The following is a 22,985-nucleotide window of genomic DNA, read 5'->3' as shown; positions in this document are numbered from 1 at the left end:
CAAATGGCCCTTTGTACAGACCAAGGTAGGACCGAGAAGATCTGTAAGTCCAACAGACCCAATCTAACTAGGTGAAACACCATCTCCTGGGAATCCCAGGATTACAATAACCCTCTGCTCCATACTTCAAGCTCTCAGAGAACCGCAGTTATCAGAGAAACCTAGAAAAAGATGACTTCCACCCCCACCCTCAGAATCAGCAAGCACGTAGCCTCTACTGCTGAGAATGTGCCTAGTAATTACAGTAATATGAGGCAAAAGGAGGAACTTCGCACATATTAAACCAGTGGTTAGGAAGCTTGTTGTCTACCCCATTCAGTCTGTCACTTCCTTCACAACTGACTCCCATTCAAAAATGGACACAGATCTCTTAAATATGAGAGCTGTTAATTCTAAGATATGCCATCACCATAACCAGATCTTAGAACATAACTTAGACTGCTTAGGACTCACTGAAATCTGACTGGTGGAAGGCGATATCATCTCTCCCTCACAAATATGCCCCTCAGGCTTCCACTGCATCTCACGGACTAGAGATATGAAAAGGAGGAGGGCTGGCTTTCATTTTTAAAAGTTCCTATAAGTTCTATAGAAAACAGTCCACCCAATAGAATGTCTACTAATCTCAGATGTTCTAGCGACTTTTTTCCTCTTCGTATATACCCCACCAAATGTGGAAAGCCCATTGGTAAACTAATTAATGGAAACTTTCCTCGAAAAAGTCACTAAACATCCTAATTTAGTAGTCCTGGATGATATCAACTATGTAGCACTGAACAGTCGCCAAACTTTATTTTTTGAAACAATGAACGATCTGAGATTTTGCCAGCTGGTATCCTTCCCAAAACATGAGCAGGGGAATGTTCTAGACCTGGTCTTCATATCGAAGTCTCTGTCTCACTAGTGGTCTGTGAAGAGAGTAATGCCATCCAGCTGGTCTGATCACCATTTCATTCATTGCTCATCAATCCAGAAAAAGAAACATGAAAATAGATCGATTTCCATCAGGATTACCAAGGTAAAAGAAAACATGACACTCACAAACATTACGAGGGCAGTTCAATCTCTTGTTCCTTCACTTGTTATACTCCTCCTCTTCCTCCATTGAGGAAGCCACTAAGAGCTCTTGAGCCATCTCCTTTGTGGGTAGCTTCTATTACCAGTGTGGTTTGGGAACTATAGAAGACAGTCATACGTTGAGAGACAAGAGCAGAGGCGTGATGAGCAGGAACAGAACTGGTACATAAGGAGCTATTGTGAAAACTGAGAGCAGGCAGCAGGAATGTGGTATATGTGATAGTGCAGGACTTAGCAGCCATCTCCAATGATCTGGCCACTCTTGAACCTGTCTTGGATGGCAGAGTGAGTCAGGAAGTACACATCTTGACCGGAGCCTGAGAATTTGGGGAAGACATTTGTGATCGCTGGCATGTTGAGGGAGTGAAAGGACTTTCTGTTGCAGTGGTCCCCTCATTCCTTCATGGTAGCCTAATAGTGCACGTGTATGCACAGATGGGAAATGGGCTATTTTGTAAAACTAGGTCATAGTTTTCTGTCTGGACAGTACAGTGTGTAGGAAGGTTATATAGTCTGAGGTATGAGTGAGAATTTGTGTGATGCAAAGTGAGGTTGCAGACTGACTGAGACAAGAAAAGCAAGAGTTGTGGTAACATTTAGATGAACTGGCATGAGTTGTCCCCTCTGTGTGGTGAAGCAGAAGAAGAGGTCAAGCTGCTGGCAGAGATGGTAGATGGCAGCCTTAGCAAAGTGGCTATGTGGATCCTGGGCCTATATATCCTCTGATAAGATGCCTCCTTTTGGCCCTTCTCTGCGCCATGTGTGCCTGCTGTGTGGCCTGAACAGTTCAGCTATTGAAATCAGTCATATTGACTCCTCTGTTCCATCACCTGTGTGGCCCTGTACAAGCATCCAGATGTATCACACAATGGCAGCCCATAAACAGAGATACAATCAGAGACACTCACTGTGAGACAGTCAAAGACACATACACACAACATGGTACAGTCTGTTGCCCACTAGAGACAGCCACAAACAGACTGACTAACAAACAAACCTACATTAGGAATGTGAGGAGAGCTTGGCAGGGAGATGTAGGGAATTGAATGAGGGAACTGCGAGGGTGATGAAGAAGACTGAAAACAGAGCAGGGAAATGAAAAGTAGACGAAGACACACCTACTGTATATAGACAGAAATGACAATTAGGTAATCGATTTGCCCCTCTGGTAACCATCAAAAAAGCACTAGATTGAAAGACAAGTGAAGTTGGCTTTTATGTATGATTTATAGTAATCACAAATGGCAACATTTAGATTTTCTATCCTTGACATTTTGCAGAATATGTCATAGATGTGAAGATACCTCAGTGCTACCCATGTCATGCCTCTTTTCTAAATGTGACTATGTCAAAGTGCATACATGAATAAATCATGGATGTTCTAAAATGGTGATTTCCACATGGATGCCATTTCCATGTATAAAGTGGCAGTTTTTCCAAATGGAAATGATGCCCAAAGCTTCTAAAATAATGGCCTTAGTCGTTTAGGGCTACTTTTACTAAGCCGCGTTAGGGCTTTAACACGCGGAATAGCGCGCGCTATATTGCCCCTACCGCAATGTTCTGTGAATCATTCTGAACAAAAGCCATGAGTCTCAGCCTTCCCACCATCGCATCCCCAAGCCCAACTGATCCAGGGGGCAGCAAACAAGATCCGGAATCAAACCAGGGAACGTCTGCACAGTGCCAAGCACTTTTCACTAAGACATAGGACCAGCCCGTTATTTTATCGTATCTACTGTTCTGTTGTGCTGCTCCAGGTGATTCACAAGTCAGAGATTAAAAACCAATGAATATCATAACAAAACAATTAATAAATTACAGAGACACTCAATTGCCCTCTTCTCCCCTCCCCCCCCCCCATTCATATGGCAATTTTAATCCTGCAATTCCCTACACCACCAACTCAGCACCCAACCACTCTACCTCTCAACCATTCTATTGAATTTCTTTCTGCTTGTCATTTACTGAACTAACCGCTACATTTCATCTTCCTTACTATATTATTTTATTGACTTCACTCAAGTGTGGAGCTATACAACTGGCTCGTAAAACCTGGGGCAAACTGAATAAGAAAGATCCTCTCTAGAAAAATGATTATCCCCCTCACATAGACACATGCACAAGCCTGAACGCTCTATTTCTGTTTATTTTTCATTTCTCTTATAGGAGACATCCTGCAAGTGTCATGCTGCCTCTGCTTCTTTCCCCCCCCCCCCCCCTCTTTGCATTCAGTCATTGGATGATGTGACTGAGAGATCACAGGGCAGCCTCAAGCACTGTGTATAATTACTGTCCACCCTGACAGATTTACCAAACATCAAAAAATAAGCCTTGCCTGCCCACCCCAAATCACTTATGGATGTGAATCTTTGGAACCCAGATATACCAGTGGACTTTCCTATGCAGAGTAGCTCAGACCTCCTCCTTGTTTAAAATTTGCAGAACAGGACATTCTAGTGAAAGAAAAAAAACATAAGGAAACTCAAGATCGTGTGCTTGTATCCAAAGGAAGTGGACCCAGGGAACAGAAAGGTAATTTAATTCTTATAGCACTCAATAAAAGTATTATATTTGTACCTATATCTGTTGGAAATCCTTTATAAGATTTATGCTACATGTCTTTCCTTATAGTATCACGTATGTTTTGCATGAACTCTTTAAACACCATGGAAAATGATAAAGAAATGAATTAGAAAGAAGCTCTGATACAGATAGCTGAGATTCTTTGGACTCATATATAAGAAGAGAAGGATTTCTTTTAATGGATCTGTAGGTCTGTATAGAAGTGAATGTGAGGGGCCGCTGAAAAGTTCTCAGCCCAGCCAACAAGGTTGGGGCAGTCTCCATCGAAGGCTATATACACTTAATCCAGTGAATTTCCACTTTTTTCATTCCATCGGAAAAATACGGAACCAAAAAAGAGGAAAATTGCTGAACTAAGCGTATAACCCTTGATGGAGACTGCCTCAACTTTGTTGGTTGGGCTGAGAACTTTTCAGCGGCCCCTCATACTAAATTTAATTTAACACAACATGCCAAACAGCTACAGGTGTGACCTCGTCTGTATATACCAACCACCTAGAAGTGTTCCCATAGCAGAAGACTTCTCAAATGATTAGCAATATTGCCACTAATAATCTGAGAAGACTTATATCTTGCTGTGGAATTACCACTAAATGACATTTTTGGAGCAATATGCAAAGAATATAACTATTCCAACTGGTCTAATTTTTCATTGCTTTTTGCTTTCGATTTTAGGTCTATGTTATTCTTTTCTCCCCTTTATTGCAAAAGAGATTGATATATTACCCTGCAGGAATTCCTGCAGTTTAGTGACCTTGTACACCCACAAATTTGTATGTGAGCAGGGTAACAAAACTACATGCAAGACTTTCCTTCCCAAATGGCTTTTCCACCATTCCTGTTTTTGCAAAATGCATAGCTGTTTTGCATGTTTTTGCACCACAGGGGTTTATTATTTATGAATTCTATTAAAATTGTCCATGTAGTGATCTACCTGCAGAATTTTAGAGTGGAGAAGAGACAAAATGTGCTAATTTTTCTCAAAAGATATGCAAGATGTCAAAATTTAGGGAGCGAAGTTCATATTTCAGTGTTTTGCAAAGTTTTTCATTCATTGCTGCTTACATTTTAGCACACTGGCCTCTTACATCCATTACCCAGAGCCTTTCAAAAAATCTCAGAGGCCAGGGTCGATGCACATTAGGAAAACCCAGAGTCCTGGACACACATAATTGCTGCCTATTATTTGCCCTCTGTTATCATGTATGATATTTCTCTTCTATGAATGTTCTACTGTGCTGTGCTACTGTCTTTATTTCTGACAATGCCTCATATAATTATTACTAGGATTTGATCTGCTTAGCCCCACTTGTATCTCATTGTTTAACTGTGTTTTACATTGACATTTGATCCTTTTAATAAAGTAAGTTACTTATCACGCTATAATTCTCCCTCATAAACGCTGGTTTTTACAAAGCTGCGGTAGAGATTTCTACCATGTACTGGCGAGGTAAATACTCCGACGCTCATAGGAGTTCTATGAGCGTTGGAGCATTTACCTCGCTGGCCAGCGATAGAAATCTGTACTGCAGTTTTATAAAAGCCAGTGTTAGTCCCATACCAAATGACTCAGCTGCCTCACCTGACCCCCCTCCCCCCCCCACACACACACTGTCTCTGATAGGCCTTCCATTACCTATATACAGAAGCACATAAAGATCTCTCAGTTGTACTAACAGATGTCCTGCTTTTGGTGAATAATGGCACTATGCTATCTGTCTTCCTTAGTTCCATTGATTTCAATGGAAGAAAAATCCAGATGTCTCAATCCGTCCTCCTTTTCCTGGAGCCATATGGTAACCCTAATCTGATAATATCACCAGGAGGAAAATAGCCTAAAGCACAATTAGAACATATATAATTTTTATAAATGGAATATATAGATATAAATATATATTCACACCCACACTCACAATTTCTATTTGGTATGCATCAAACTAACAATTCTCGGCCTCTATGAATTCTGAGCCCCCCTCGTCTTCCACCCATACACACAGCGCTCAGAGTTGCAATTTAGTAGGACCCAGCATAAATCTGTGTGAAAGCAAAATAAATCAGCCTAGTACCAACACTGCTTAACATTTCATAGCCCTACTATCCAGTCGTATCATGTAATCAAAACAAGTGACTTTATAGTAATCACTAAGCTCCTCTTTTATCAAGCTGCGCGAGAGGTTTTTTAGCACGGGCCGGTGAGGTAAGTGCTCCGACGCTCATAGGAATTCTATGAGCGTCAGAGCATATGGTGCGCCGGCCCACGCTAATAACCTCTCGCGCAGCTTAATAAAAGGGGCCGTAATATATTGCAGTTAAATGTTTAAAGTAAGTATGTCAAGATCTCAAAGGGTTTTTGTTTAATACAAGGGGCAATAGAAGATTAAGGGGTGCTTTTACTAAGGTGTGCTAATGAATTTAGTGCATGCTAATACTTAGCGCACACTAAATGCTAAGATGCCCATTTTGGGTCTGATTCTATATAGGGCAACTAAAGTTAGGCGCCTAATTTAACTGGCAAAATAACCTTAATAGACTAACCCCCTCTTTTACTAAGGTGCGCTAACCGATTAGCGCACACTAATTGAATTAGCGCACGCTAAACGCTAACGCGTCCATAGACTAACATGCACGCATTAGCGTTTAGCGCATGCTAAATCAATTAGCGCGTGCTAATCGGTGAGCGCACCTCAGTAAAAGAGGGCCTAAATAATTGGTAAAAAGAAATTAATTAGGCGATAGGTGCCTATCTGATTCTATAAAAGATAGGCATTTATCACATGGTTCTTAGTGGCGGCAAAAGCCTAAATGGGCATTTCTATGGGCGGAGTGTGACTTAGGTGCTATTAAGCACAATTCTCCAAAAGCTTAGGCACCTGAAATGTAGGCCTTTAAAACCCTTGCCTATATTTCAGGCAGCTATGTTTTTACATAGGCACTGCTAGCCACAATTCTGTAAATGGTGCCTAAGTATGACTGACTTATAGCCAGCCCCATTTTTATAGGCACTGGTCAATTTAGGCATCTTAGCATTTAGTCCAAGCATGCACTAAATTCATTAGCACACCTTAGTAAATAGCACCCTAGTGGCTTACCAAGGTCAAAAGGAGCTGTAATGGGAACTGAACTCAGTTTGCCAGGATCTCAGTCTACTGCACTAATCATTAGGCCACTCCTCCATATCCATGATTAGATCAAATTTGAGCATATTAAGATTACATATATTTACTGATTCTGTGAGGCTTTTTCCTTCCTAATATTGTTCCTGTTCATTTAGGGGGAAATTCTAGAAATGGCACCTAAATTTAGATGCCGGCAAGCGCCCTAGCCTTGCCTATGTTAATTAATAAACGCCATTAAAAATGTCAAAAAAGGCACTATTAAAATACCTTCCAATGCCTAAATAATATGCATTTAAATTGCACCCACATAGGTGTTTTAGGCACCTAATGCCATTATGTGCATGGCTAATGTCAGAAGTGGCATTAGGCGGCTTTAAGCGCTTATGTAGGCGCGATTCACGACAAAGATAGGCACCAGAAATGTAGTCCAAGAAAACCCTGGCCTACATTTCCAGCACCTATCTTTTGCAGTGGAGCAATTCTCAATAGGGTGCCATCACATAATTGACACACAATTGGTGGCTGCTTTTTAGGCAACCGCCAATATCAGCACCCTATAAAGAACCCGAGCCTTATTGAGTTGAGTTGGAGTTGAATAGAAACTTGAGTATACTAAACATTTACAAATGTGATCAGTGCATAACTGTTAGCATCTACTTTACAGAGTTAATTGTTTGGTGCTCTTTAACAGAGAATGGCACGGGGACAAAATTTTCCCTGTCCCCACGGGAACTCTTTTTCCTGTCCCAAATCCGTGAATTCTTTTCCTGTCCCTGCCACATTCCTGTAAGCTCCATCCTCATCTGTACAAGCCTCAAACACTTTAAGATCATAAGTAGCAACATTCTAGAGCTCAGACTGTGATGTCATAATGCCTCATTCCATCAATGCCTAAGCTCCATCCTCATCTGTACAAGCCTCAAACACTTTAAGATCATAAGTAGCAACATTCTAGAGCTCAGACTGTGATGTCATAATGCCTCATTCCATCAATGCCTAAGCTCCATCCTCATCTGTACAAGCCTCAAACACTTTAAGATCATAAGTAGCAACATTCTAGAGCTCAGACTGTGATGTCATAATGCCTCATTCCACCAATGCCTAAGCTCCGTCCTCATCTGTACAAGCCTCAAACTCTTTAAAATCATAAGTGTTCGAGGCTTGTGCAGTTAAGGCAGAATTTACAGGAATGGGACAGCGACAAAACTCACGGGGACAGGACCGGGAATGGGACGGGGACAAATTTGTCCCCGTGCCATTCTCTACTCTTTAGTAAAAAAGCCCCTTAAAACTACAAAATCATTAATTACAAAGATAATTCTTTTAATAAAATCCACAAAGAACAAAAAGAGTATTTTCATATTAAATATCTGCAGCGGGTACACAAACGATAACAAATAGGAATAAAATAAGATTAAAAAAAAATAAGACAAAAAACACTAGAGATTAAAACACATGCACACAGGACTAGGGGCTCCTTTTACAAAGGTGTGCTAGCGTTTTTAGCACATGCACTGGATTAGCGTGTGCTATTTGAAAAACTACTGCCTGCTCAAGAGGAGGCGGTAGCAGCTAGCACACATAGCATTTTAGCGCACGCTATTCCACGCGTTAAGGCCCTAGCGCACCTTTGTAAAAGAAGCCCTAGGTTATAGGTGCTTTGTCTCACAGCCCTTCATTGATTCAACAGACAAAAGGTTATTCAGCAAATAATCAAAAGGGTCAGTAAGAAGAACTTTTTATTCCAGCAAAAGGCTGGAAACTCTTCAGTACTCAGCAGAGTATTTCAGCATTGAGATCTCAAAGTCCCTCCTCGAGGGCCGCAGTCCAGTCGGGTTTTCAGGATTTCCCCAATGAATATGCATTGAAAGCAGTGCATGCACATAGATCTCATGCATATTCATTGGGGAAATCCTGAAAACCTGACTGGATTGCGGCCTTCAAGGAGGGACTTTGAGACCCCTGTCATAGAGGGATTCTTATACCAAAGCTTAGCATGATAATGGAATTAGCACATGCTAAATGCTAAGAAACCTATTTTGTATTTATGGACTTCTTAATATTTAGCATGCTAATTCCGTTAGCATGTGCTAAGCTTTAGTAAAAGCTTTAGCAAAATCTTTCAGCTCCAAAACTTTTGGGCAAGCTTTTAGAGAACTTTTATCAAGCCACGTTAGGGTTTTTTAAATCATGAGTTGCTGCAGTAAAAGCTCCGACATTCATAGGAATTCTATGAGCATCAGAATTTTTACCGTAGCGGCCTGCGATTTAAAAAAAACCCAACCCTAACACAATTACCGTAGATAAAAGGGGCCTAAGTTATTGGGGATCACTACCTCTTCTAAGATAAGCAACTTAAAATGGATCTCCTTTTATATAACATACGTGTTATATATAGGCCATTATTTTAGAAACATCCGTATATATACAGTATATATATCAGCATTTGCATGTGAATATTGCATACATGTGTAAATACTGAGTTCAGAAAGCTACTATTTTCATATGGATATCTACAATTAGAAGTTTACATAAGAGTTTAAGGAAGTCATTTTTCTTAATCTCATGTAATTTATGAGGTCTGACAATTAAGTTCATGAACTTTCCAGGTGTCCTTAAATTGAAAGCACTGTACAAAGAGCTCAGTAAGGTTTTATTACCTTGGTTTATCAGTGTCTCACAGCTGTGTTCGTGTCAACATGTGATGGTGTTTTGCTGAGTGGTGTTCATTATTGTTGTTGCATGTTTTGTGTGCCGTCATGAGAATGTTGGAGCTTGAATTTGAGCAATGAACAAACTTAAAATTTCTTGTTAAGCTGGGCAAGAGTAGAACTGAAATCAGGGACATGTTAGTCTAAGTTTATGGGGATAATGCCACAAAGAAAACGGCAGTGTACAAATGGATTAAACGTTTTTCTGAGAGGAGAGACAGCGTCACTGATGAAGAGAGATCAGGGCAGGCAGTAATGAGCAGAACTGATTAAAACATTGCAAAAATTTGTCAAATTGTGCATCAAAGTCGTCAGCTGATTGGAGAAGCGTAGCATACCAAGTAAACTTCAATAGAGAAACAGGAAAATCTTGGCATGAGAAACGTGTGTGCAAAAATGGTCCCATAGGAGCTCACCAGTGAACAAAAGCAAAGGAGAGTCGAAGTTTGCCAAAACCTTTTGGAGAGGCAAGATGTTTTGAGCCATGTTATCACTGGTGATGAAACATGTGTGTACCAATTTGACTCTGAAACAAAGCGTCAACGTGCACAATGGAAGTCAGCTAATTCTTCACGACCAAAAAAGTTCCATCAGTCCAAATCAAGAGTCAAAGCAATGCTGCTAACCTTTTTAGATATCAGAGGGATTATTCATTATGAATTTGTACCAATTGGACAAACAGTTAACCAAGTTTACTATTTGGAAGAGCTGAAAAGGCTGTGTGAAAAAGTTAGATGAAAACAACCTGAACTTTTCACCAACACCTCATGGCTCTTGCATCACGACAATGCGCCAGCTCACATGGCACTGTCTGTGAGGGAGTTTTTAGCCAATAAACAAATAACTGTATTGAAACACCCTCCATACTCACCTGATCTGGCCCCCAAAGATAAAGATAAAGGAAATATTGAAAGGAAAACATTTTGATGACATTCAGGACATCAAGGATAATACAACAATAGCTCTGATGGGCATTCCAGAAAAAGAGTTCCAAAATTGCTTTGAAGGATGGACTAGGCGCTGGCATCATTGCATAGTCAAACTTCTGGAGTGTTGGTGTTACAGCCCTGAAGCAGTGGCTTAAAAGCCGCAAAATGATAGTCAGCTAGTTAGTTTTGACTATTTTTAGGCTTCCACCTGCCAGAAATAAGCTATATGTGAAAGTTTTTTTGCCAGTGATGCTTGGGTGGAAGAGAGTGGGAACACCTTTCCGTGTCTGAGGCTTTTCTTTCGCCTTAAAATACTTTTTCTGGCGTTGGTGTGTACTGATCAAATGAAGTGATTTGTTTTCTAGTATATGGTTTGTAAAATGGAGCAGCCCCCTATGAATATGTCACCACTTATATGTGGGAGTTGTGAAATCACCACTTCCACATGTACCAGCACCTTCACATGGAAGCTGCCGGGTCCATGCTGTTCATGTTTTTTATTTTTGTAAAATGGCTGCTCTCACTGCATCTCCTGGCATATACATGTGGAGTCCTGCAGGTATTTTAGAAGAGGCTCTTCATTGATATGTCCTTTTCTACAATTCTTCCAACCAATGTTTCCTCTAAGGAGTGGCCAGGTGCATCCAAATATTTTTCTGTATGATCGACAAGATCTAAAAACCAACAATTTTTATCCCATTATTAGCAATACATTTTTGTATATAATATAAAAAACCATCACACATATGGTAATTGATTTAGCTTAGTTTAATTAATTTTCTATAGTTTAATTTTGTTTGAGTCAGGTCAGTATTTTTGTGAGTGACCATGTAAAATAGAATGATAGGAATTATCAGGAAAGATATTGAAAATAAAGATGAAAATGTTATAATGCCTTTGTATCGCTCTATGATATGGCCGCAACTTGAATACTGTGCAGTTCTGGTCATCGTTTCTCAAAAAAGATATAGCGGAATTAGAAAAGGTACAGAGAAGGTCGGTGAAAATTATATAAGGTTTGGGATGACTTCCCTATGAAGAAAGGCTAAAGCAACTAGGGCTCTTCAGCATGGAAAAGAGACGGCTCAGGGTTGATATGATAGAGATCTATAAAATACTGAATGGATTGGAAAAGCAGATGTGAATCACTTGTTCATTCTTTCCCAAAATACTAGGACTAGGGAGCATGCAATGAAGGTCTAGGGGCAATGCAATGAAGTTACTAAGTAGTAGATTTAAAACAAACCTGATTAAATATTTCTTTACACAATGTGCGTTTAAACTCTGGAATTCATTGCCGGAGAATGTGATAAAATCAGTTAGCTTAGTGGGGTTTTAAAAAGTCTTGAATAATTTCCTAAAAGAGAAATCCATAGGCCATTATTGAGATGGCTTGGGGAAATCTACTGTTTATTCCTAGAATTAGCAGCATAAATTCTGTTTTATCTCTTGGGAACTAGCTAAGTACTTGGGACCTGGGTTGGCCACTGATGGAAACAGGATACTGGGTTTGATGGACCTTCGGTCTGTCCCAGTATGGAAATTCTTATGTTCTTATATATGAGCAATTGCTCCTGTGCTTCACTGAGGGCCCCTTTTATAAAGTCATGGTAGTAAATGTACTGAAGCCCATAGAAATTGAATGGGCTTCAGTACATTCACCACGGCAGCATCGCTACTGTGGCTTTGTAAAAGACCCACTTAGATGGAACAAAACTCCCAACTAGAGAATGACATGGGGACAAATTTTTCCCCATCCCCACGAATTTTGTCATTGTCCCTGCCCCTGCCCCATTCTTGTAAGCTCTGTCTTAACTGCACAAGCCTCAAACACTTATGATTTTAAATTGTTTGAGGCTTGTGCAGATAAGGACGGAGCTTAGGCATTGGTGGAATGAGGCATTATGACATTACAATCTGAGCTCTAGAATGTTGCTTATGATTTTAAAGTGTTTGAGGCTTGTGCAGATAAGGACGGAGCTTAGGCATTGGTGGAATGAGGCATTATGACATCACAATCTGAGCTCTAGAATGTTGCTTATGATTTTAAAGTGTTTGAGGCTTGTGCAGATAAGGACGGAGCTTAGGCATTGGTGGAATGAGGCATTATGACATCACAATCTGAGCTCTAGAATGTTGCTTATGATTTTAAAGTGTTTGAGGCTTGTACAGATGATTTCAGAGCTTGCAGGAATGGGGCAGGGACAGGAAAATATCTCGCTGGGATGTGACAGGGAAATGAGTTCCCGCGGGGATGGGGAAAAATTTGTCCCTGTGTCATTCTCTACTCCTAACCTAGATGTCTCAGTTTCAGTCTCTTAAGTCTATGCAAAATGGGGCTCCACACATATAAGTGATATATCTATATTACAAACATCTTTATATAATATACATTGTGAAGCCCAAATGAACAGTTATGAATTCTTACCCTGATACCTTTGTTTACTTGAAACCATTCTTTTCTTATGCAATCAAAAGGGCATAAATTAAACAATTTCAAGTGTTCCTTGAGACATCTTAATCTAGAAAGAAGAACAAGAAAACTAATTCAGAGTCAGTATGTGAAGCAGTAAGTGAACTCTTTGTTCAGTACAGAAGAATGGGCAGAATTCCTCAAGGGCAATTGGAGAGACTGTCAGTGAGCATCAGTTACAGGAAGAGTTATTTGAAATTGTAGCTGTTCAAGGAGATACCACCAGTTGCTCAATGAAGGGTTCACATCCTTTTTCACATAAGGGTGTTTAATATTGAATCGGTTTTTTGAATAAATAATCAAAACATCCTTTTTGTCCAATTTATTCACTGGGGTTTTCCATTGCTTTCTGAGGGATCTAATCATGGTTTTTTGTTGTTTTTTTTGGGAGGGGCGGTGGTTAGCATAAATTATGTTCTAAAATACAGACCACCCTAGGGGGTTCCCCAAGTTTTTCTCAGCACTAGATATTTCTATTATATATGATCTCACAATGGAAACGCAGACCCAGCAATTGAGCCCGCATTCATCACCCAACCAACCTCACTATCAAATTATCTCAAACCCTACATTTGGACAACAAAACAAAACCTCAAACTAAACACAAAAAGAAACCCAATTTGGACCTTTCAGTTTATAAAATGAGTGCTCATGCTGGACATCACCAAGCACATGGACATCTATTTGTCATGTACTGTAATTTAGAACAGTGTTTCTCAAGTCGGTCCTGGAGTATCCCCTTGCCAGTCAGGTTTTCAGGATATCCACAATGAATATGCATAAACTTGATTTGCATACACTGCCTCCATTGTATTCAAATTTCTTTCACACATATTCCTGATTGACAAGGGGGAACTCCAGGACCGACATAAGAAACACTTATTTAGAACAGGCTGTATGCTGGCAAATCTTGTTCTAAAATACCTGAGAAATGGACAGCCACATTCTTAGTTAGACGTCCTTTCTGAAATGCCATTCCATATGTTCCTACAAGAGGCAGAAGGGTTTTAGGTGCTTATTCAGTCTTTCCTGTCTCAGAGAAAGTAAAATTGAAACATTCCTTGAAGATACAGTATACAGTAATACTTAAGTATTGCACTAGCTGTCCTCAAATGGAGAAAATAACCTGTTTCTTGTATTTCTCTCTTTCCTACAGGATAAGCAAAGTCCTTCTCCAGGATATTTCCTGTGGATTGCAGCAGTGTGGTATTGTCAATGGCTGTGCATTCACTTCTCCCTCCATTGGCCATTTGTTTAACTTGCCTTTGCTTGACAGTTTGTTGTCAGGACATCCAGACACCCAAAAATCTCAAGGAGAGCTCTGATCCACTGGCAGTACTACACCAAGAGCAGGCTTATGATTTGGTCCAGTTAGATACTGTCCGAAATACTTTGATATCCAACCAATCGGAGGAGATACTTGGAAAAGGAAATGATTTGCATGAAGCCCCTCAGCTTCCCTCCTGTTTGGCGCCAACTGAAATCAGACATGCGTTCAAGTACATCAATACTCTCTTATCTTGTGCCATCTTCATTGTGGGCATAATTGGGAACTCTACACTCATAAGGATCATTTACAAAAACAAATGTATGAGAAATGGACCCAATGTTCTCATTGCAAGTTTGGCATTGGGGGACTTGTTGTACATCCTTATTGCTCTTCCCATCAATGTGTACAAGGTAGGCTCTGCAGAGTATATGAATTGTCTGGTGCAATCAGTGGCATACTTAGGGTATGTGACACCCAGGGTCAATCATTTTTTAACACCTCCCCATATAAAAAGGAATAGGAGGAGCCCCATCCCTAGAAGTTGCACATGGGTGGACCGCCCCCCCCCCCCTTATTACGCCACTCCCTGAGGAAGGAGATTTAGATCTCCAAAAGTTAGTAAAAAAAAGTATTAAAATTAGTCCAATAAAAAGATTACCTTATTTCCATTTTCTATGTATAAATGTTTATCGATACAACAACTACTACTACTATTAATTATTTCTATAGCGCTACCAGATGCACGCAGCACTGCTTAGAGTCATAAAGCATAAGAAAACAGTCCCTGCTCGAAAGAGCTTACAACCTAAACAATACAGCTACAATACTACTTCTAAAGCAACAAAAAATATTTTTTTCTACCTTTTGTCATCTCTGGTTTCTTCTTTACTCACCTTCGTTATTATTATTTTTTTTAAAATTTAAAACATTTATATCCCTCATATCCCAAAATCCATGCAGATTACAATCAATATGCATAAGCATACATAGACAAACAACTAAACATATACACATTAACAAAAAATAAATAAATTCCAAAACACTCTCCATTCCATCCAGTGCCTGCTCTCTTTCTCTGTCCTTTCCATTTTTCTCTTTCTGTTTCTACTCCCTCCCCCATGCTCTGGCATCTCTCTCTTCTCCTTTCCTTCTCTCCTTCCCAGCCCATGGTCTGGCATCTGCTTCCCTTCCCCCATGCCCTGGGATCTCTCTCCTCCCTTCTCCTTCCATCTATCCCTCTCCCTCCATGCTCTGGCATCTCCTTTCCTTCATTTCCCTCCCTCCCTTCCTTCATGATGGTCTTACACCTCAGTCTCCCTACCTTCCCTCCCCCATTCCCTGGCATCTCTCTCCTCACCTTTTCTTCCATCTCTCTCTCCCCCTCCATGCTCTGGTATCTCCTCTCTTTTCTTTCCCTTCCTCTCTCCTTTCTCCCTTCCCCCATGCCCTGGCATCTCTTCCTCCCCCTCCATGGTCTGGCATCTCCTTTCCCTTCCTCCCTTCCTTCCCCGTGGTCTGACATCTTTCTTTTCTCTCCTCTCCCTTCCCTGGTCTTCCTTCTCCTTCCCTATCTCCTTCTCCCCACTCAGGTGCAGCATTTCTCTCCCCCATCCTCCCTCCATCTCTCATTCTCTCTTTATCACGCAGCAGCACAGCATTCAGAAAATGCAGCTCTTGCCAGTGTTGGGCCTTCATCTCTGCTGGATCCCGCTTACTTCCTATTTCCGCAAAGGCAGGATCTGGCAGAAAGGAAGGCCTGATTCTGGCAAAGCAGCAAATTGTGAACATTGCGGCTGCTGGAAGAAGAAGATGTTGACCTCAGAGCACTCCCTCGTGGGCTGTACCCGGGGGAACCCTCCCCCTTTTATGCCACTGGGTACAATAACTGATAAAGAAGGTCAGATATGCATGATCCATGCTCTCAGTTAGATGAAAGAGAAGGCCATATGCAGGCAGATCTGAAGGAGTATCCATGATTTGGAATTAATATAGACTACCGTATTTTCTCGCATATAACGCGCGCATTATACGTGGTTTTTACAAACCGCGCATACCCTTGCGCGTTATACGCGTGACCGCGCTGTACAAATTTTTTTACATAGTTCCCCCCGATGTCCGATTCACCCCCCCCCCCCCCGCAGGACCGCTCTCACCCCACCCCGAAGGACCGCTCGCACGCACCCGCACCCCGAAGGACCGCTCGCACGCACTCCCACCCGCACCCCCAGCCTGAGGGACCGCTCGCACCCCCATAGCCTCCGGACCCCCCCATCATGTAGAAGCTCTTACCGGTGTCCTGCTGCTTCCTCTTGGCGGTCCCGGCCCTTCTGTGAGCCCTGCGCCTGCCCTCTTGCCCCAGCCAACCGCGGCACCCCCGACACGATCGGGGCAAGAGGGAGCTCAAGCCCTCTTGCCCCCCCCGACTCCCCGACATGATCGGGGCAAAAGGGAGCCCAAACCCTCTTGCCCCGCCGACTCCCCAACTCCCCGACAATATCGGGCCAGGAGGGAGCCCAAGTCCTCCTGGCTCTGGCGACCCTCCCCCCCAGCTAGTTGTTCAGGCCAGGAGGGAGCCCAAGTCCTCCTAGCCCTGGCGACCCCCACCCCCGCTAGTTGTTCGGGCCCCTCCTAGCCACGGTGACCCCGTACCCCCACCCCGCACTACATTACGGGCAGGAGGGATCCCAGGCCCCCCTGCCCTCGACGCAAACCCCCCTACCCCAACAACCGCCCCCCCAAGAACCTCCGACCGCCCCCCCAGCCGACCCGCGACCCTCCTGGCCGACCCCCACGACACCCCCACCCCCCTTCCCCGTACCTTTGTGTAGTTGGCCGGACAGACGGGAGCCAAACCCGCCTGTCCGGTAGGCAGCCAATGACGGAATGAGGCTGGATTGGCCCATCCGTCCCAAAGCTCCGCCTACTGGTGGGGCCTAAGGTGCCTGGGCCAATCAGAATAGGCCCGGGAGCCTTAGGTCCCTCCTGGGGGTGGGGCCTTGGACACATGGTCGGGTTGGGCCCATGTGCCTCAGGCCCCGCCCCCAGGAGGGACCTAAATCTCCCGGGCCTATTCTGATTGGCCCAGGCGCCTTAGGCCCCACCAGTAGGCGAAGCTTTGGGACAGATGGGCCAATCCGGCCTCATTCTGTCGTTGGCTGCCTGCCGGACAGGCGTTATTGGCTCCCGTCTGTCCGGCCAACTACACAAAGGTACGGGGAAGGGGGGTGGGGGTGTCATGGGGGTCGGCCAGGGGGGGTCGCAGGTCGGCTGGGGGGGCAGTCGGAGGTTCTTGGGGGGGGGTCGTTGGGGGGAGGGGGGTTTGCGTCGAGGGCAGGAGGGCCTGGGATCCCTCCTGCCCGTAATGTAGTGCGGGGTGGGGGTAGGGGGTCGCCGTGGCCAGGAGGGTTAGGGCTCCCTCCTGGCCCGAACAACTAGCGTGGGGGGTCGCCAGAGCCAAGAAGACTTGGGCTCCCTCCTGGCCCGAACAACTAGCGGGGGGGGGGGTCGCCAGAGCCAGGAGGGCTTGGGCTCCCTCCTGGCCCGATATTGTCGGGGAGATGGGGAGTCGGCAGGGCAAGAGGGCTTGGGCTCCCTTTTGTCCCGATCGTGTCGGGGAATCGGGGGGGCAAGAGGGCTTGAGCTCCCTCTTGCCCCGATCGTGTCAGGGGTGCCGCGGTTGGCTGGGGCAAGAGGGCTTGAGCTCCCTCTTGCCCCGATCGTGTCGGGGAGTCGGGGAGTCGGCGGGGCAAGAGGGCTTGACGTCAGAGAAAGGGCGGGACCGCCAAGAGGAAGCAGCAGGACACCGGTAGGAGCTTCTACATGATGGGGGGGAGTCGGGAGGCTGTGGGGGTGCGAACAGTCCTTCAGGGTGGGGGTGCGGGTGCGTGCGAGTGGTCCTTCGGGGTGGGGGTTCGAGCGGTCCTGTGGGGGGGGGGGAATCGGATGTCGGGGGGGCATCAGGCTTTCAGGGTGGGGACAGGACTTCAAGGGGGAGAGGAGAGTCGGGGCAGGCGAAAGGAGAGTCGGGGTGGCCAGAGGAGAGTCGGGGCGGGCGAAAAGAGAGTCGGGCGGCGACAGGAGAGTTGGGCAGCATGCGCGGTATATAAAAATACGGGTGTGCGCGGTATATAAAAATTTCTCTACATAAATTTGTGTTTTCCACGCGCTATACCCGTGTGCGCGTTTTACACGGGTGCGCGTTATCTACGTGAAAATACGGTATTCACTTCTGAATCAGTTTGTTAAATAGGAAAACACCATTATGATGTGAACAGAGAGCACTGCAACAGGAAAGCTAGGTCCCATCATGAAACGTATTGCATCAGAAAATCCATTCTCATAGGAATTATCATAGATGCTATATTTCTGGAGGGATTAGCCACTCCAAAGTGATATGATTATTCTTTAAAGTCAAGTGCTTCCAATAGGTGAACAAAGTGGTCACCTAGAGCACTGAGATTCTGGTGGGTGGCAAATGTAGCAGGCAGGTCATTTAAATTTCCTCTCTTCCAACCTCTCAGAGACCCTACACCAGTATATTCCCTGGCAGCTCAGCCCCAATAACCAGCAGGAAGGGGAACACTTAATAGCACTGTTTTCTCTTCTTTGCAGGGTCTATCCTGCTGTGTGAAACTGAGATCCCATAACCTAGCTCATATCATAATCTGGCCCCACAAGGCAGAGGAGGCTGGCATGCTATTAAGCACCTTTCCTCCTGCCAGTTACAGGGGATGAGTAACCAGGGGACGTGCTAAATTAGGGCATCCAGAGAAGTGGCTAGTAGGTTGAAAGATGGGCCAGAGCCAGGGAAGGGAGCATGGGGACAGGACAGGGGTGCAAGATTAAAGGTTTGCCTAGAATGAGCATCAACTTATTGTTTCCTTGTTTCCAGTTTCATTCTGACATAAAAGAGAGATAACTTTGTTCAATGTAAACATTGCCATCTTCTAAACTGGGTTACTGAGCTTCAAATATAAATCTATCAATATTGGTTCCTACTAAAGAGACCTATAAGGGCACAGTACAGAAACAAATATGGTAAGTATAAGAGGAGAAAGTAGTACAATTGCAAAGAGACAATACACAAGTTCAAATTATTTAAATCATGATGAAAAGACCAGGAGATAAATGGAACAAGATGAGAGGCTGAATTCTTCCACCTCATCTAGTCAAGTCTCATATATCTCCGATTTTTGAGGGTCCTCCAGAAAAGGGAAAGGGAAATAGGCAGGCATTTTGAATTAAGCTCTCATTAGTTAATATATTTATGATCATAGATAAGGAAATTTTTACAATAAAATAAGGGCCTCTTTTACTAAGGTGCACTATGCTTTTTAGTTCACGCTAACCACGCGCTAAATGCTAACACGTGCACATTAGTCTATGGACACGTTAACGGTTAGCATATGCGTAGATTTAGCACGTGCTAAATGCGCGCTAAAACCCTTAGCACACCTTAGTAAAACAGGGGGGTAAGTTTATGGCTGTCAACGAACTGACTTTCTGCATCTCTCCTTCGTAATGCAGGACCTTCTTGTTTCTTTAGTTACAATTAAGTTTAGGATTGACAAGTATTGATATTTCTTTAGCTTTTGATACCATTAGCTGTTCTTCATTGCTAATCAGGCTGAGTGAGTTTGGTATAAGAACATAAGCATAAGAACATAAGCAATGCCTCTGCTGGGTCAGACCTGAGATCCATCGTGCCCAGCAGTCTGCTCACGCGGTGGCCTAACAGGTCCAGGACCTGTGCAGTAATCCTCTATCTATACCCCTCTATCCCCTTTCAAAGCAGGAAATTGTCCAATTCTTTCTTGAACCCCAGTACCGTACTCTGCCCTATTACGCTCTCTGGAAGCGCATTCCAGGTGTCCACCACACGTTGGGTAAAGAAGAACTTCCTAGCATTCATTTTGAATCTGTCCCCTTTCAACTTTTCTGAATGCCCTCTTGTTCTTTTATTATTCGAAAGTTTGAAGAATCTGTCCCTCTCTACTCTCTCTATGCCCTTCATGATCTTGTAAGTCTCTATCATATCCCCTCTAAGTCTCCTCTTCTCCAGGGAAAAGAGACCCAGTTTCTCCAATCTCTCAGCGTATGAAAGGTTTTCCATCCCCTTTATCAAACGCGTCGCTCTCCTCTGAACCCTCTCGAGTAACACCATGTCCTTCTTAAGGTACGGCGACCAATATTGGATGCAGTACTCCAGATGCGGACGCACCATCGCCCAATACAATGGCAGGATAACTTCTTTCGTTCTGGTTGTAATACCCTTCTTGATTATGCCTAGCATTCTGTTTGCCTTCTTAGTGGCCGCTGCGCACTGTGCCGTCGGCTTCATTGTCATGTCCACCATTACCCCCAAGTCCCTTTATTGGGTACTCTCATTTAATAACATCCCTCCCGTCGTATAGTTGTACCTCGGGTTTCTGTTTCCCACTTGTAATACTTTACATTTCTCAACGTTGAACGTCATCTGCCATCTTGTCGCCCATTCCTCTAGTTTGTTCAAGTCCCTTTGCAATTCTTCGCAGTCCTCTTTAGTCCAAGCTCCACTAAATAGTTTGGTGTCATCCGCAAATTTTATTATCTCACACTTCATCCCTGTTTCTAGATCATTTATGAATATATTAAATAGCAGCGGCCTGAGCACCGAGCCCTGCTCGTAACCATCCTCCAGTCCGAGTAGTGGCACTTCACTCCTACCCTCTGTTTCCTACCCCCCAACCAGTTTCTAATCCATCTATGTACGTCTCCTTCCACCCCATGGTTCTTCAGTTTCCGGAGTAGGTGTTCATGGGGCACCTTGTCAAAGGCTTTTCAGAAATCTAGATATATAATGTCTATGGGGTCTCCTTTGTCCATCCGTTTGTTAATTCCTTCGAAGAAGTGCAATAAGTTTGTTAGGCACGATCTCCCCTTGCAGAAACCATGTTGGCTGGTTATCAGAAGTTCGTTTCTTTCAAAATGTTCATCGATGTTTTCTTTTATCAGTGCTTCCACCATTTTCCCCGGAACCGAGGTCAGACTCACCGGTCTGTAGTTTCCCTGGTCACCTCTTGATCCCTTTCTAAAGATGGGCGTAACGGTGGCTATTTTCCAGTCCTCTGGGATCATGCCTGTTTTCAGGGATAGATTGCAAATTTGCTGCAGTAATTCTGCTATCTCCTCCTTTAATTCCTTCAGAACCCTTGGATGGATTCTGTCCGGACCCGGGGATTTGTCAGTTTTTAGTTTTTCAAGGCTCACTTCCATAGATGTTAATTTTTCTGCTTGATTTCCATTGAAGAATTGCTCAGGTTCTGGTATGTTGGATGTGTCTTCATTTGTAAATACAGACGAAAAGAACATGTTAAGTCTTTCTGCCACTTCTTTCTCCTCCTTCACCACTCCCTTCCTGTCTCCGTCATCCAGTGGTCCCACCTCCTCCCTAGCCAGTTGCTTCCCTTTAACATATCTAAAGAACGGTTTGAAATTTCGTGCTTCCCTGGCTAGCCTCTCTTCATACTCTCTTTTGGCTTTTTAAACCACTCGGTGACATTCTTTTTGATACTTCCTGTGCTCTTTCCAGTTCCCCTCAGTTTTGTCCTTTTTCCATTTCCTGAATGAGTTTTTCTTATTGCCTATCGCTTCCTTCACTATTTTAGTTGTCCACACCGGGTCTTTTGTTCGACTCTTTTTGCATCCCTTTCTGAATCTGGGGATATACAGATTTTGTGCCTCGCTCACTGTGTTCTTGAAAAAAGACCAGGCATGTTCTACCGTCTGCCATTTTTTGGAAGTGTTCCTAAGTTTCTTCCTTACCATTTCCCTCATTGCTTCGTAGTTTCCTTTCCTGAAGTTGAAAGTTGTCGCTATGGTTCTCTTTCCTTTCAGTATTCCTACCTCAACCTTGAACTTGATCATGTTATGATTGCTGTTTCAAACGGTCCCACTACCTCTACTTCCTTTGCAGGTCCCCTTAACCCATTTAGGATTAGATCCAGAGTGGCATTTCCTCTCGTTGGTTCTCTAACAAGCTGTTCCATGAAACAATCTTGTATAGCCTCCAGAAATTCTGTCTCCCTAGCGCATTTTGAGCTTCCAAGACTCCAGTCTATCCTGAGATAGTTGAAGTCTCCCATAATAACCGTGTTACCGCTTTTGCATTCTCGCTTCATCTCGGCTTCCATTTCTTCATCGATATCTCCGGTTAGCCTAGGTGGATGGTAGTATAGGCCCATCTTTATTTCAGGCCTTTCCTTCACGGCAGTGGCGTACCTAGCATATGTGACACCCGGGGCCCATCATTTTTTGACACCCCCCCATCTATATGAAAAATATGATTTTTAGTAACAATTTACATATTGCACAACAAGAGTGTACCTAGGAAAAGGCAGCATCTTAAACACTGCAGTGAGCACTAGAACACCAACACATACATTTTAAAACTAAACAAACCAGATCCTGCACAGTCAATTGATCCTGTACAGTCTATGCTATCAGAAAGCCATGTCCCTTTTATACACACAGACAGATACACCTTCGCCCAATATGGAATAATCACAAACTAAAAATAGAAATATGTAGACAAAAGTTAAACTGAACTGCCAAGAAACCAGACTTTGCATACAATGCAACACCACAACACCACAAAAACAGTAATACATGTCCTCTAATACTGTGCAAAATATAAAGACAGTAGATGTAAATTTGAAAAAACTGATACATAACAATCACCACTTTACAAATTAACAAATAAAAATGAAACAAATAATGAGAAATAAGAAAATACCATTTTATTGGACTAATCCCCATATGCTCGGTCGTCATCCCCACAAACCA

General features: G+C 43.4%; 1 protein-coding gene across 1 annotated transcript in view; it reads left to right on the top strand.

The window, feature by feature from the left end:
- Positions 1-3,405: 3,405 nt before the first annotated feature.
- Positions 3,406-22,985, top strand: part of LOC117360483 (endothelin receptor type B-like) — a 53,281-nt gene continuing 33,701 nt past the window's right edge. Inside the window, exons 1-2 of the mRNA XM_033944285.1 lie at positions 3,406-3,612; positions 14,049-14,572. Coding sequence (XP_033800176.1) covers positions 14,108-14,572 — 465 coding nt within the window. The 5' untranslated portion in view covers positions 3,406-3,612; positions 14,049-14,107. The remainder of the gene's footprint in view (positions 3,613-14,048; positions 14,573-22,985) is intronic.

The sequence above is a fragment of the Geotrypetes seraphini genome, chromosome 5 (genome assembly GCF_902459505.1).
Source record: "Geotrypetes seraphini chromosome 5, aGeoSer1.1, whole genome shotgun sequence".
Taxonomy (NCBI): Eukaryota; Metazoa; Chordata; class Amphibia; order Gymnophiona; family Dermophiidae; genus Geotrypetes; species Geotrypetes seraphini.
The sequence above is the reverse complement of the archived record's forward strand: the minus strand, read 5'-3'. Positions and strand labels throughout refer to the sequence as shown.